This window comes from Protopterus annectens, chromosome 11.part0, assembly GCF_019279795.1.
Source record: "Protopterus annectens isolate FY-2018-M chromosome 11.part0, PAN1.0, whole genome shotgun sequence".
Taxonomy (NCBI): domain Eukaryota; kingdom Metazoa; phylum Chordata; order Ceratodontiformes; family Protopteridae; genus Protopterus; species Protopterus annectens.
In genome coordinates, this window is record NC_056745.1 from 699,915,291 (window position 1) to 699,931,802 (window position 16,512).

At 39.8% G+C, this 16,512-nt stretch overlaps 1 protein-coding gene across 1 annotated transcript in view; it reads left to right on the top strand.

Moving 5' to 3' along the window:
- LOC122814986 (protein-methionine sulfoxide oxidase mical3a-like) overlaps positions 1-16,512 on the top strand; it is a 663,428-nt gene that overhangs the window by 201,107 nt on the left and 445,809 nt on the right. Inside the window, exon 10 of the mRNA XM_044087241.1 lies at positions 867-961. Within this exon, the coding sequence (XP_043943176.1) occupies positions 867-961 (95 nt within the window). The remainder of the gene's footprint in view (positions 1-866; positions 962-16,512) is intronic.

Sequence of the window (16,512 nt, forward strand, 5' to 3'; positions counted from 1 at the left end):
CGATACAGTGGATTTTAGTTCTTTTGTTATCAGTTTTTCCACTGGTCATCATAACAAGTAAGAGATACAGGGGACAAAGCCTTCTGCTTGGAAAGTGGAGGGCACATAAAATTCAGGATTCAAATTCTACAACATATAGATTAGTTTAGTTTGTTTAATTTCAAAAAGAATTCAAAGTATTTTTGCTAACAATGGTGACTTAGGGCCATGGATCAGGCTTCTGAAATAGGTGTCAGGAATAAAAGCATTTAAGTAGTTTTGAAAATTTAGAACACCACATAAAGGTAAATTAGAAAACATGCATGCCAGACTGTAGATACTTTATCAGAGATTTAGGTTTCCGATGTAGGCTTCTAGTTTTCAGTACATTAGACAGGCTTAGCAGTTCTTCTCTGTTAATTATTTTGCTTCATTAATAACAGTGTTCACTCAGCTAATGTTTTGACCTCCTAAACAGATCATCAGGGTAAACACTAATGCACATACTTGGAAACTAACTTTATGTTGTTTGCCTTCATTGTCTTCCATACCGTAACTCCTTCTGAAGTAGTAAATGATGTCTCTACCATTATCTAACTGACAGTATTAGAAAAAGAAATCTGTCAAAAAAGCAGCTTGAAATCAAATTGTCATAATGTAGTGAGAACTCTGTGGTAAAAAAAAAAAAAACAATTGCAGTTTATTCTGTGGTGTGTAGAGCGAAAGATTTACATATTTGTGCTCTACAAGACCATATTTGCTGTTGTAATAAATGTACATACTATGCAAATGCTAAAAAATGAGGTAAGTGGTAACCAGCAGTTAGAAATGCTGCATTGTTCATACATATGTCTTTTTTACATCACCTTTTTACTGCATTTTTCTAGATACAGAGCTGCGGAGATACTTGAGTTTCTCTGAAGACTCTGACCTCTCTAGTGATGACATCTTAGAAAGAGCGTCTCAGAAATCCAAACGAGAGGTAAGCTTCAGGCACTAATGGTTTCAAATTAATTCATTTTTTTCTCCATACAGAATCTGTATAATATATATATATATATATATATATATATATATATATATATGGTTCTACCTTAGTACATCGACAGCTGACAAGACCGACAGCAAATTTTGTAGACTGGGTTAAGCGAAATTTCACAAAGTCGAAAGTACCAAACAGCGACGGCGGATAACATCGACAAAGTGTTAATAACGGGTCAGGATAATATGTTGGTTGTAACTTACGAATACAGGATTGTAAACCATATGTTTGAAATAGCCTGTCATAACAACTATGATAGAACAAATCAAGCAGTAGTAATTCCTGGTGCTATGCATCGAGGAGAAAATGGCTTCAATGAAGGCAGTAGTCCAGGAGTGATTGGCAGGACATATAGCACAGTACAGTCACAGAAAAGTAAGCCAATGTTAATTATAGACAACTATTTGTACTACATGGCAAATACAAGTGTACGGAGTGTAAAAGGGAGAGCCGTGACCGCTTTGATAACTGAAGGTGATCGATTGGAGAGGTCTGTTGCACATAGTCATGCTGCAGAACCAGGGAGGTAGACCACCACGTTGCCTGCAGTGAGTTAAACACCTGCCACGGAGAGCTTTTATTGCAACAGGTGAATCTAAGTAGGGCGACTCAAACTTGGAATGCTTCATGTCAAGTTAACGTTAGACACAATAGATTTTAGTAAGTTCACTTTGAAGAATGGCACGTTCATAAGTAAACAACCCCTCGATATTCAGGTTAGATTTGTGTTGTGTGACCGAAAATAGCAGCGGTAAAGAGCATAAGGCTTAATCTACTTTGGGCAAAATGTGGCGAGAAGGTGCAGCCTTGGGGTCTAACATGTGCGTGATAACTCTTCGATCATTAGTTGCTCTAGCTTTTTACCTGAAGATAAGGTGAACAGTATTTGTTACACATACTTGAGCGAGAGCGAGACCGTCATGATTCGGGGCGGATACAGTCTCCTGTGGGCGTGTCTTCTCCTAAGAAGAGGAAGGTGGTGTTGAAACAGCAATATGTTATGCTACTAAGTAATATGTTATGATTTAAGTATTCAGAAGAGCGTATATGACCGCTACTTTGTTTTATCTTCGAATATATATATATATATATATATATATATATATATATATATATATGTATAGAATATAGCTAGAATCAACATTGTGAAAAGGTGGTGGTGCTGCGGTAGCGTTGTCGCCTCTCAGTAAGATGCTGTCCGGTTCATCTCTCAGTTAGAGTGTCTTCTGCATGGAGACATGCGTGAATGGGTGTACCTTCTTTGAAGGTTGTGCATCAGGGCTGGCAACTCGGTACGTAAAAATCAACTGCCAATCATTAGCGGACCGGAGTCCCGCTGTGGTGACCCCTAACCGGGAAAAGCCGAAAGTCACAACAACAACAACAACAACAAGCAAGCTATATGAAAATTTATCTGAAATATATACTGTTTTAAGCTGCTTAGTTGTACATATAAAAAAATGGATTTTATTCAAGAGTGATGAAATAGCACTGGTTATCTTACAGCTTTCATCATCAAACTGGTCATCTGTTATCTCCCTGATCCCATTACCCTGCCGTTACTTTTTCCTAGCTATATTTCCTTTTATGTGAATTACACTGCAAGATCGCACATTGTGTGACACCTTTATTTGCTTTTGTAGGATGTTTCTGTTTTTCCCATGAATTTGTGACCATCATGAAGTTAGTATACAAACGCGCACACACACACACACACACACACACACACACACACACACACACACACACACACACACACATATATATATATATATATATATATATATATGTGTGTGTGTACATAAAATATGTATATAGGTAGACTCCACTGGTTCATGACTGGGATCTGAGTGATATGGACTAGGGACTCTGGAGGGAATATCTCAAGAGCCACAGTAATATGACCCACTGCTTAGTCACATGTAGTAGAGGTCCCCCTTTATTCCTCCAAGCACACTACAGTTTTTACACAGGGTCCAGGTTTCCCTACAACTCCTTTGATTTAGAATCATTCGTTACTCAAACTAGTTCTGTTTCTGTTCATGGTAAATGTAGAACAATGTAATTAAGAGTGGAGTGAATGGTTATCATGATATATGTTTTCTGTTTACTGTTTAGGTTTTAGAAGTGTTTTTAGATATTTCTTGATTTTCTGTATTATGGAGAGAGTTTTGGTACTACTTTTTTGTCTTTAGATCTGGATGGAGCTGACAAAGCTTTTGGTAAAAACAAAGCAGAACCAGTTTTCCCTCCTATGGACACAACCTCACCCCCCTCCCAAACATATTAAATGAAATGCATCTGTAACAATATGAAACAGCCCCACAGCCTGAGGTGGAATATGATACCATACTAACCCATTGTAAGACAACAGCCACCAACTACAAGACTGGAAAGCCCCCACATCTCTTTTACAGCAATCAGGAAAAGCCACAACCAGTACTCCACCCACACCTCTTGTGAGATTTCTGTATAACACAGACCACTTTATTTCACTGAGCAGTGCTTATCAATACTGCAAGCAGAACCTGAAATAAAAAAGGATCAAAACCAGAATTGAGGACACCAGAGGAATTCTTTCTGTGTTATTTTCTTGGGCAGATTTTTTGAATTATTTCTGAACTGTTTTTCTTTATCATGGATCTTTCATATTTCTGATTTGGCTAACTGAGATTTTTCATCTTTATTGTTGGTATATTTGTTCTCTAGCTGGTCAACTTCACTGATAACCTATAACATTGCAGGGCTAACTTAGCTCAGTCAAGGTCACAGAATATTATTTTAATCATTAACTTGAAGGGCTTTTTAAACTAGGGTAGAGGTATTAGGGGATCTTCCTAGGATGACTTTGGGTGTTTTTCTTGGATCAGCCTGTGCCATGATCAAAGTTGGATTAATTGGTGCCCTGACAACAACAGGTGGTACCAGTAGTTTTTATATTATATATGTACGTATGTATGTATATACGTATATATCTATATATATCTATATATATATATATATATATATATATATATACACACACACACACACACACACACACACACACACACACACACACACACACACACACACACACACACACACACATAGAGAGAGAGCTATGATAGGGCTGAAGAAGATGGCATCCCCTACATATGGGTTGCAGAAGGGGGTGACCAAAAATCACAATGCTTCTTTAGTGCAGTTTGGTGATTTTAAAATATGTTTGTAAGGCTTTCCATGTGAGAGATTACAAGAAATCCCTTGCATCACAAGCACACAGTCCTGCAATATTGAAAGAGAGATAGCTCAAAACTAGTGTTTTTTGCAGAAGTGCAAGTCCCCTCTGCACCGTCCATACTCCATAAATGTATACATATATATATATATATATATATATATATATATATAATACATTTGGTCGGCTGGTGGATGGCCGACCGGAAAATGTTCGGCAGTACGGCAACGTTGCATAATTGCAAACACAATTATGTCGAACTGCAAAACATCCCCCCCTTTTTGACCCATGGTAGCGCTTGTTTAGGTGGTAGAGCAGTCGGAAATGTCAAATTCCGAATTTTTTAACATTCTGAGTGTTCGACCCCTGGAGCTTCGACACATAGGTTCGTGGAAACCGAGTTTCGACCATCGGTCGCTCGGTCATATGCATGTAAATCATATATATATATATATATATATATATATATATATATACACACACACACACACACACACATATAATATATATATATATATATATATATATATATATATATATACACACATACTGCTGAAAGATACAACATACATATATATATATATATATATATGTGTGTGTGTGTGTATGTATGTATGTACATGTGTGTGCATGTGTGTGTGCGTGTGTGTATATAAATATATATATATATATATATATATATATATATATATATATATATATATGGTTTACAATCAAAATTGTGAATGTCACTTTGTTGAAACAAGTTACACGGCGTCCGAGCACCGAATGCTTCGTCGTCGAACACCACAATTCCAGACCGTACACTTCCACCCCTTCTTGACCCATGTTAGCAAATGGTTTTAGGTGTGGAGCAGTCGAAAATGTCACTGTTTGTGGTGTTTGGCAGTTCGGCAGTTCGGAGTTTGCTGTCATGGGTCGACAATGTGACGAAACGGTGAAGTGCAATCACAATTTTGATACTAAACCTCTATATATATATATATATATATATATATATATATATATATATATATATACACACACACACACACACACACACACACACACACACACACACACACACACACACACACACACATATATCCATGGTTTCACAATACTGGGGAAAGGAGAAAAATTCCTAAAACAGTGAATAGTGGTCTGGGCAATCAGTTGTTTCACACTTACATGGGTAAGTAGGTAATTCCTGAAATTTCTTGCAAGGGCATATGAGTATGCTAGCTTTCAGTCCTTTAGGAACGACAGGTTTATGTTCAGTAGATGGAGGGATGACTTGTCATAGTGAAACTTGGTAGCTTAGTATTTCTTATCAGTTGGTAAATATTAGTTAAGTGTTCTTTTTTAATTAAGCATATTATATTAGTGTATTAATAAGATGTAATCCCATATGCTTGCTTAGCATGTGTCTCCATTTGCTTGCTAGTACAGTGCCATAATATAGTCATTGTGTGGTCTCCACTCATTGACATTTTTCATTTTCCCTAATGCATTCTGACAAAGAACCTTACCTCATAAATGCAGTCAGATTCTCATCCTTCTAGCTAGCATTTGTTATGGCTATGTGTGGCAGGAACCAACTCCCCTTTCAAAAAATATTAATATTATAATATAAAGCTGTACTTGAGGGGCGCTTTCTGCCAGATTTCTTCTGGGAGGGTGCTGACCACAGTGGTAGTGAAGCACTCTCACCGTCTTTATTTCAGGACATTCTGCCTTCTAGAGACCTGTTTAGCACAACCAATTGTTGGTATGGTAGCCTAGGTATGTCCAAAACTAACTCAGCATTAACTGTCCATTCTGCTAGAATGGCAAATGATTTTGTTCACGATGATACTTTATTATAGACTTTTCAGGTTGTTGTGCAGTTTTGTTGCTCTCAGCTTAATCCAGTTCTTCAACTATCCATAAAGAGAATTCATTTTACCAGAAGTGAACAAAACAGATATTGTCAAATGCTGCAGTACCTCGTAGTTAAGCACTGTAACTCAGAAAACAGAAATTCAACCTCTGTTTTGTGGAACCCAATCCCAGACTTGTTTGGAAGCCCTACAGTTTTATTGTTAACACTTGTCAGGGTATTCTGCAGCTTTGCAATTGGGTGAGTTATGCTTGAAAGTCAGATATTGCAGCATACATCCCTGTACTGGTTCCCTGTGTCTATTAATTCCTCACAGAAGGACATCTGTGCAACAAGCTTAAGGAAATTAAGATTATCCTATATGTTCTACAAGTATTTTTCCCACTTTTAACTCATGGACATGAGGAGGTCTGAAGTGGTAGGATGCTGACATCATAACATATGTACAAGTTGTCAAAAACCCTGCTTTCCCCACAGTGTGCAATTAAAGAAGCTAACAAAGTTATAAGCATGAATAGCTCTGCAGAAACATTCACATGAAAACAAAATTAGCATTAACACACATTTGAACTGTATAGTCAGAAGAAAATGACTGATAATAAAACAGGAAGGCCTGTTGTGGGATTACTAAATAATGTGACAGAGGTAAGTGGACAGTATGGAACTGTTTACTTGCATTAGGAAAGACTGCTGCTAAGTAAATGATTTAAGTATTTGCAGGTTAGAGCTTCTCTGCCTTGCAGATTATTAATTATGTGGCTCTGAATTACAATAAGAATTAATAGTAAAACCGCAGTTCAGTGAAAGATCAGCTGTTTGGAGCTCAGTCACTGAAGTCAAGGAGTAGCAAGCTAGTGCCTTATAGTGAAGAAACAGCTTTAACAGAAAAGTAAGTAAAACAAAGAATCTAGAGATTAAATAATGTAAATGATTAAAACAAACAATTAACTAGAGTTCAACCATTTAGACAATCTCTAAAGGTTCGTAATAGAACCAGTGTGCCAAAAATGGGTAATAAAAATTCAAGTCTAAGACTTCGGGCATAAGACTTCAGTCTGTGAGAAACACTAACTTCAATATTCAGAAAAAAGTAATTGTTGCCTACACTATTTGACCAATGACACAGTGCCCAACACTGCTACTGTGATAGTCTGTGATTCAAAGACATAAAGCCGGAATGGGCAAATTCTCATTACTGGTCCCTTATTATGGCTGTACATCAAATATTGCACTGTTATATCTAAAAATACACACAGGTACATAGTACTTGGTTGCTGCATTAACAACAGCCCCACTTCGGACACAGAAGTGAACATGTGTTTGCCGCCAAAAGATGGTTTATGATTTTTTCACTTTGCCCCTGGCCTGACACATTTACATGTGGTCTTTGCCAGTGAGACCACTATAGTGCTACAGGTTGATGCTGTAATGGTACAGCAGTGCAGGTGAAAACCTGTGCAGGAAAGAAAATTTCCACAGTGAAATCTCTGTGCTGCAGACTCAAAAATTAAAATAAAACTATGCAGCTTTAGAATTATCTGTGAAAACTTAGTTAATGCTGGGTAATTAATGGCAAATTCCTCTGAGTTGGAATGCTGATACTAAAGTTCAATGTGGTCTTTTAACTGCCCCACCTAATATTCGTATTTAAATATTTTTCTTATTAATGAGCACCATAGACACATGTATGGATGATCTAAGACTAGAGCGTTTACAACATATAAGAACATAATGATACACATGCTTAGAGTATTGTTTCTTCGGTGTATTTGTGCAGGTTGTACCAACACAGTAGCAAATGTTTGATACCTTAGGAAAAAAAGAAAATAATGTTCTCTCTCTCTCAAGAGTTGCGCTATAGAATGCTACAGTAATCCACTGACCAGCAGGGATAAAAATTAAACAAGGAAATATCCAGCAAATTGAGAGATGCCACACACATGTTCATCAACACACATTCATGCAAAAGCCAGCAGTAATAGTTAGCATATCTAATATATGAAATGAGACAAGTATAACCATGGTAAAGCTCCACTTGGAGACAAAAACTAAAGCACTGATGATGGTTTCATTTTATTTAAGCAAAGCTAAAAGGATCAAAAACCTATTAAAGTGCATCCGACTGAACTTGCCCACTCTTTTCTCCAGAATGGAAAATGCTTGCCAAAGGCATTTCTCCCCACACATACTTGTTCTATATATTCACATTTCAAAGTTGCAGCATATCAGAGAAGGAGAGAAAAGATAGACCCCGGGATTCATGAAGCTCGGCGCAAGGACAGCGTTAGCCTTGCGCTGAACGTGCGGAGTAGAGATGGTGCAGCACCACCATATGCGTATTAATGAAGATGCGCTACTGCACCATCCACATGCACAGGAAACATGCGCAAGTGCAGGGGACGTGTTTAAGCTCTGCACGGAGGCGTAAAAATCTTGGCTACAGTCGCGCAACCTAAAATGCTGACTAGTACAGCCTGCCTGTAATAGTAGTCACTCCTGTCAGTGTCCGTGGATACTGAAATGTATGCAAAGCATACAAGAGAGTTCCCCGAACACCAAAATAAAATCACAGGAGTAAACACACAAGCACGTAGCTGAATGTTGAGCCCCCATCCCTCGAACAATTACATTTAAAACCCTGTGTCCGTATTTCATTGTATTGTTTATTTTTATATCAAGTGGAAGCGAAACGCAGCGTGTTTGCACGCAGCTGCCCTTTGCTAAGTCTAGCCCAATGGTCAGAGCATTCGCTTAATAACTGCCCATTTGCGGTCCGAGTCTTCCTTGTCTGGATGGCCCAAAAATGAATGGGTATAACCTGGGTCAGCCTACCATGTCATGAAAGATAAGTATTTGCGTGTACCTATATGCGTGAAGTACAGCATGTGGAAGACCAAATATGCTAGGGTTGGACTCAAAACCATAATGGTACCAGAGATATGTAGAGTAGGCAAATGTGTACTGCTGTCTGTGCCATGGGCTAACAAACAGAGAAGGGATGGATGGTGTGTATGTGGATTTTTTTTGGGGGGGGATGGGTAATGTAATAATCCAGCAAGGGGAGACTGTGTCGGATGTATAATAGGTTAACTGGAGGTGTATGAGGGTGCAGTGGGAAAATCCAAAAGAAAACTAAAGAACATGGGACCTGACGGTGTCCCGGGTTGTGTGCTACGTGAACTCCTAGAGGAGCTAAACCCGCACATAAGAACGCTATTTAATCTTAGCCTTGCTACAGGATACATCCCTGAACACTGGCGTATAGCTACAGTGGTCCCACTCCACAAAGGTGGCACCTCTACAGACCCTGGAAACTACCGCCCCATAAGCTTGACCAGCCTGGTCTGCAAAGCTATGGAAAGGATCATTATGGAACTCATAAACAAAGACATCAGGGACATAGAGACAATTGACCCTACCCAGTTCGGCTTTGTAAAAGGCAGATCCTGTCTTTTAAACCTGGTGGACTTTTTTGAAACAGTCACTAGAGCCATCGATGAAGGCAAAGCAGTTCATACAGCCAACCTGGATCTGGCAAAAGCCTTCAACACAATACCCCACTCAGGCATCATAGACAAGCTCAACAGCTTAAATGTAAACCCGTTTGTCACAAGATGGGTTGCAAACTGGCTAAAGGACAGAACCCACAAAGTCAGAATAGCTGGAGCTATGTCAGACTCTAAGCCAGTCACAAGTGGAGTCCCACAGGGCTCTGTCTTGGGACCCCTCTTGTTCGGCATTTATTTCTCATATGTGCAGGCAAACATAGGGGGGTTGTGGCTGACAAAGTTCGCAGACGACTGCAAACTAGGCGCCATAGTCGACACTCCAGCTGACACATGCATACTCCAGAAGGGCCTCACAGAAACAGATGACTGGTGCCAGAGTCATGGCCTTAAACTAAATGCCAAAAAATGTATAGTCATCCCCTTTGGAAAAAACAAAGTACCCACAAATTACCACATAGGTGGTAATCCATTAAGTACGGAAAAAGTAATCAGAGACCTGGGGATCCAAGTTGACAGTGACCTCTCATTTGACACCCACGTCGCCAAAGTGGTTAGAAAGACCTTCTACCTTGCCCACCTTATCATGAAGGGATTCACATCCAGATCAAAGGATGTCATTGTATCCTTATATTCCTCCCTTATCAGGCCTATGATTGAGTACAATGCCCCATTTGGTATGTACCTTACCCGGCACCTGCAGCAGCTGGAGAGACCCCAGAACTACCTTACCAAGAGGATCAAGGGTCTCCAGCATATGTTATATGCTGCCAGACTGAAAAAGCTCCAGCTCTATTCAGTAGCATACCGCCTGCTCAGAGGTGATCTGTGCCTTACGTACAAGGCCATGTCCAATTCAGAATTAATGGACATGCTCCACCTCAAAAAATCCAAATCCATCAGAGCCATGAGAGCTAAAGATCTAAACCTCAGCACAAATATGAATACGACATGCTGGAGGGAAAGATTCATAACCCAGAGGCTTCCCGCACTCTGGACCAGGATACCTGTCCATGTTAGGCAGAGCCCCTCACTGACCCTCTTCAAGAGAAATCTGGACAAATGGATGGTTGATCGTAGGTTTACCCCGGGGGTCATCTCTGTGTCATTGCTAGATAGAGGCACAGTAAACTAAATTTAATTTAAATTGTACACTTTTGTATCATTACATGGGGTGGCGAAAGCCACATACACTTTGGCTAGGCTTATAAATGCCCTAGGGCAGATAGCCTAGTACTATACTATGAAACTATGAAGAAAGAGAGAAGACCAAATTGTACTCTGTGCAAGGAGACAGTAGGGATTTGGGACTTGATCATTGGCTGCACCATTCTTCTAGCTGTCCCATATTTTCAGACCCTAAAAGAAAGTAGCAAATATCCTACAGTGCATTATTACTGGAGATTACCTGCAGGACATGCTGTTCTCATTTCTGAAAGAAGTGTTTGTCTTTGGGGGGCTACACTTGTAACACAGAAATGATGCCCTGCTTGTTTCCTACTTGCTTGCTCTATGGCTTCCTGAATGGAGGTTTTTTTGTATACAAAAGCAGTGAATTCCTGGGATCACCCTTATTTTAATGGCGGGGTTTGTGTGCCTCTGTGATTCTCTGTGCTGCATTAACTCAACAGGAATCTTCCTCCAAGATCCCTCCAAGGGGGGAAAGGAGGGTGGTTGGGAAATGAATAGATGATCCAAAATGCCCAAAGTTATGGGTAAAGTAACTAAAAATGTTGCCCTATCCTGATCTCTTTCTCTCATATTGGGACACTGACCCCGCCCCTAGCACCACCCAAATGGGGTGGCTCACTGAAACCTGAGCACTGTGGTGAACCAATGAAGCCGTCCCTAGAGATGCCACCCAATTTGTAGTGTAGTGAGAAATGAAAGTGGGGAGGACCACGAGTCCGCAGCACAAATGTCAAATAAGCTTTAGTTGCTTTTCTCCATTTGATCTTTGTCAAAAGACTGTTTTCAATTGTTTCCTTTTCCATACAATTATTGATCCTGTTTTCCTTGTTTGTTTGGTTCTGTTGGTCTAAAAATGTTTGGATCCAATGCTTTCAGCTTTTATTTGAGTAATTATTTATTCCACTTTATTTGGAATAAAGGAAGACTGAAGTTCTAATGACTGTTGTAGGCAAAACGAACAAAGGAGGCAGGACTGATTTGGGATGATACTCTGGAGAGAGGAAAAATCTGAAACAAAGTTTTCATTCGGTGGAAACCAAGCACGGCTCTCTGCATAAAGTGAAAAGACTCTGAACCAGACACAAAAATTTCCAGAAGACATGTTTGCTTCCGGTAGAAACATCAAGATGCATGGCGGGAACACCACATCAAGATCCTGCCAATGAACCAGCAGAGAGAGAAATAGGAGGGAGGGAGAGATGAGAAATTTCATGAAAAGTGCACACACCTTTCATGAAGGCCCACATGTGGTTGCCCATTACAGGGGTTTAGACTCAGAAAAGTGGGAAATTAAGATGCCAAGCTAACCTTGCCTTGAGAAGGAAAGAGCAAGAAATGATATTAAGGGAAGGGAGAAATTTCAGGGATTCTGACCCGGAGTTGAGCCCAAATCGGAGTCTCTCCCAAAATAGCAAATACAATTCCATTTCCATACGAGAAGATAGATTAGAAGATAACATCTGTCTCGGGGTGGGGTCTAAGATATGATGTTCCGGTCTAAGGAGTCTATAGTTGATTCTAAGTTATAGCCGGGAAGAGGGAGTAGTCCCAACTGATGAATGTATAGACTGGTGGAGTAGTCCTACTGGGAACCATGGAGAACCATGGACCTTCAGGTAAACATAGGAACCATACCTGCATGGCCAGTAGTAGGTAGTTAAATTAAGAGGCCATCCCCTACAACAGAGCATTTTTCTTTTGGAGTGAGACGGAAGACTGGGGGAAAAGGGAAAAGCAATAAAGCAAGCCGGGGCATGGGGGGCATGGTCCATAGCCCATAGGGCTCTCGGGTGAGGGGGGAGAGGAGAAAACTTTGCATTCAGCGCGATTCAGCGGGAGGTGCAGAGCAAGGAATTCCCCTATCCCTGAAAATCTGATTTTGCAATGTGTTCAACAGAGACCCACCACCGTGAGAGAGAGAGTTCTGCTCAGTCGTTCGTCCGGCTATCATTGGACTTGCACCAGGGATATGAAATGCACTAAAAAGCTGGCTCCATACACTGCATTCCCAAACTCTCCATGGCCTTTCTGCAATTGAGGGTCTATGTTCTTTAGTTTAACTCCATGTTCCTATGTTATTTTCACAACAAAACAGGAAAAAGTGGAGTTACCACAAGGAAACTTTTTTTTTTTTACCTTTCTTTTTTTTTTTTTGTTTTTGTTTTTTTTTTTTTTTTACAATATTACACAATATCAGGACACACAATAAGAGACAAGGGAGGCCAAATGAGGGCCAAGCACCCTCAAAAAACAAAAAAAAAACCTCTATGAAAAAATAGAAAAATTAGATAACTAAAAAAAAAACCTCAACTTAAAACTAACCTTAAACCTTTCCAAACAATTTTAAACCAGAACAAATTTCAAAAAAAAACAACAACATCAAACTTAACAGCTTTAGCTTTTAAAACTAGGAAAATTCCTGACAAAAAAAGGAAAAACAGGAACAAAAAATAGATCTTTTAGCTAGCTCAAGTTTGAGAACGCACCATATTGCTTGTAAGTGGCTAAGCGAGATCTGGGTGCAGGTGGGTGGGATAAGAATATCAAAAAGTAATAATAAGCTGCTTTCCTTCATATAGAATAGTCGAAGTCGGAGCCAAGGGATCAGCTCCAAGCCCATCAGTACAGAATGTAGGCGAGATAGGATCACATAACATCTATGATTTTATGTTTCTGGAAGGGCCACTATTGGCATAATGTCCTAAGAGGAGGAGCAGTGCAAAGAATGATTCAGAAAATGAGCCAATACTTCCTAAAAAGGGATGATAGACACCACTCCACCCGCCTTTGAAACCAGGCTTGAAAGTAGGGCTCTCTGGTAAGTGAAGAAGTGGAAAAAAAAAACTCACATACCTGTCCTCCACTCTCCCAATGAAATAAAAACTCCTCTTGACTTTTTAAACCATACTCAAGTTGCCACAGCATATACCACACAGAGCTCTAAGGCATTTCATTTCTGACTGGAAATGCATCATTTCTGAATATTAATGCACCAAAGACTGATCAGCATTTGGCAACCATCTCCCCAAGTATTGTACTGCAGTGGCTCCCTAGCTATGCTGCTGTGAACTTCAGTAGCAACTTGCTTTTTTTTTTGGTTTCTATGCTCATTATGAATTGCCCATAAAGAACACCCTGTTCAAACCCAAAGCTTCTTGAACATGTAGTTGGTACCAGAGCACCTAAAACTGAAGGTCGTTGTTAGACTTTGTACTCATGTCATCAGACCAAAGGATGTTCAGACCAAGAGAGGGTCTAAACTGTCAGTTTATCACAGCTTAATGATGACTTGGGTCACCTAGCAGGAACTGTAGTTGGACAGACCCAAAAATCTCAAACATGTAGTGATTGTGTCCTAAGAGTGCTTAACAGATGCTTCTTTGTGTAATTAGTTAAGGTCCACCTCTAGAACGGCTTTTTCCTGTATAATGGGGGGGATCAGGGATGTGTAGTCTGAGTACACTTCATTTGAGACCTTACTAGTTGAACTGCAGCAAGGAACTGTACTCAAAAGGAGGTTGTGCTTGTCATGGTGATAACCTAAGGACACGGTAATGAGTTCAGGTATGAAGGAAGCTATCAGGTTAAAGAAAGAAGACTTCTGAGCAGTGTCATCCAGGGGTAGAGTGTGGGAGCTTTCCTTATCTGAGTGAAAGGTACTGACAGGCCAAGAAGGCAGCAGTTTTGACACTCATCAGACTAAAGACCCTGGTGATGATGGAGTTTGGCAAGACTATGGAAACTGACATTTGGATAGCCTTAAAAACATTCTAGCAAACCATACAGCAATGTTTCTTTTCTGGGCGGGGGGTGGATACTGCACAGGCCATTCTCAACAAGTGATGAGAGATGCTTGCCTTAAATGGGGCATTCCTTGGAAATGGAAGAAACACTCTGAGGAGTTGCTGAATCTTGTGGGCATGCCCTCCTTTGAGGAGGTTGTTGAAAGCACTATGCAGTGAAACAGTTCTGAAGTGGCAAAGCTGCAGGAATGGATGTTCTCCAATGAAAAATGCTGAAGATGCCAAATGGGGATAGGGTATCATAGTTAAGACGCTTTTCTAGTGTTGAGTTGAAACTGTGCAATATCTCTGAATTGGCAAACTGGGGTGATGACCCCATTTTTAGAAAGGGGGCAAGAGAATATGTTCCATTTGTACAGGGGTCATATTCCTCAGCCTTCCTCGGAAATCTTGTACCAGAGTGCTGAAAAGAAGATTCTGTTTAATAGCTTAGACTCAGGTTCAGGAGGAAGAGGAATGCATTTTCTTGTTCCGGCCATAAGAAAGTGAATCATCTCTTTGTCCTTGTAAAGACATCACAACTGTAGGAGTTCATCAGCATGATCTAAATTAGTTTTGTAGAACTAATTAAAGTATATTACAGTGTACCTCAAAATGCCTTGTAGAAGGGGCTACAACAGTTTTACTCTGGTGCACTCTATTTGTTACTTATTTGTGAAATGCAAGATGTGAAGTTGTTCTATCTCGCCGTTCATTTTTACAGATGGATTCGGAGCTGATCCTCGGCTCTGAGTCGGCCAACTGCAAAACTCGAGGTCTTCAGACAGCTCAAGGCCAAGTCCCTATCCCATGACACCTTGAGTTACTTCACATCTAGTTTGCCACTGCAACAGATCGGAGGTTTCCTCACAGCTCGGGCCAGTATAACAAATTTTCTAAAAAAAATTCTATTTTAAACTTTATATCTTTATATCTTTATAACTTTATAACTTTATAACTTTAATAGCTTCTTAACTTGTGTTAGCTTATTTGGGATAATTTCTTATAGTCCTTTTGGCCGTCGTTTATATAGGCCTTTAGTATCTCCCTTCCCTTTCTTTGGTGTACCTTTATATATATATTAGAATAGGTTTATTAGCTTAGAAGTGTGTTTTAGCAACATTTATAGGCTTTAGAGTGTGTTTATACATTTATAGTTAGCTCATATTTAACTATATAGAGCCCATTTGTTTTTTAAGGGCTACTTACTATTTGAATAGTATAGTGTTGTTTCAAATTGTTAAACAGTTTTGTGTGTGTGTGTGTGTGTGTGTGTGTGTGTGTGTGTGTGTGTGTGTGTGTGTGTGTATTTTTTGATAATACAAGTTTGCTTGTGTGCATTTAAATTTTTTTCATGGCTGACCAGGTAAGGAGAAACAACCCAAGTCTGGGTTTAAAAAATGTCCAAAGTGTGGACAAAAGATGTCTGTGACTGATGGTCATGTTAATTGTGTTTATTGTTTGGGTGCTTTGCACTTGCAAGAGAGTTGCTCCATCTGCCATTCCTTTAGTAGCTGTGTACTTCATGAAAGGAAAAGAAAGTTAATCAACAGAAGACTATTAAAATCTTCCTTTCAAGAAGCTTTGGGTGACCATGATAAAACTACTAAGTCTCCCAAATCTTCCAAGTCCTCTAAGGCTTCATCATCAGATTCGACAAAATCAAAAAAACCTTCGATGTCAGCTCCACAGCCTTCAGAGCAGAGCGTCTTGTCTTTTCGGAGCTGATCCCCAGTCTTGGAACCGGTCTCAGCAGTATTGAAGTCACCAATCCTCCAGTCGGTACCACCCTCTATCCATTCATCTCAATCCTTATCTGATTTGGATGTGGATCGTGTGTGGCAGAAGTTTTTACAGGCACCGGCATTTGCAAAAATGTTATCGGCTCCGACCCAAGTGGTTTCAAAACCAAAAACTGTTCCTCCATCTAC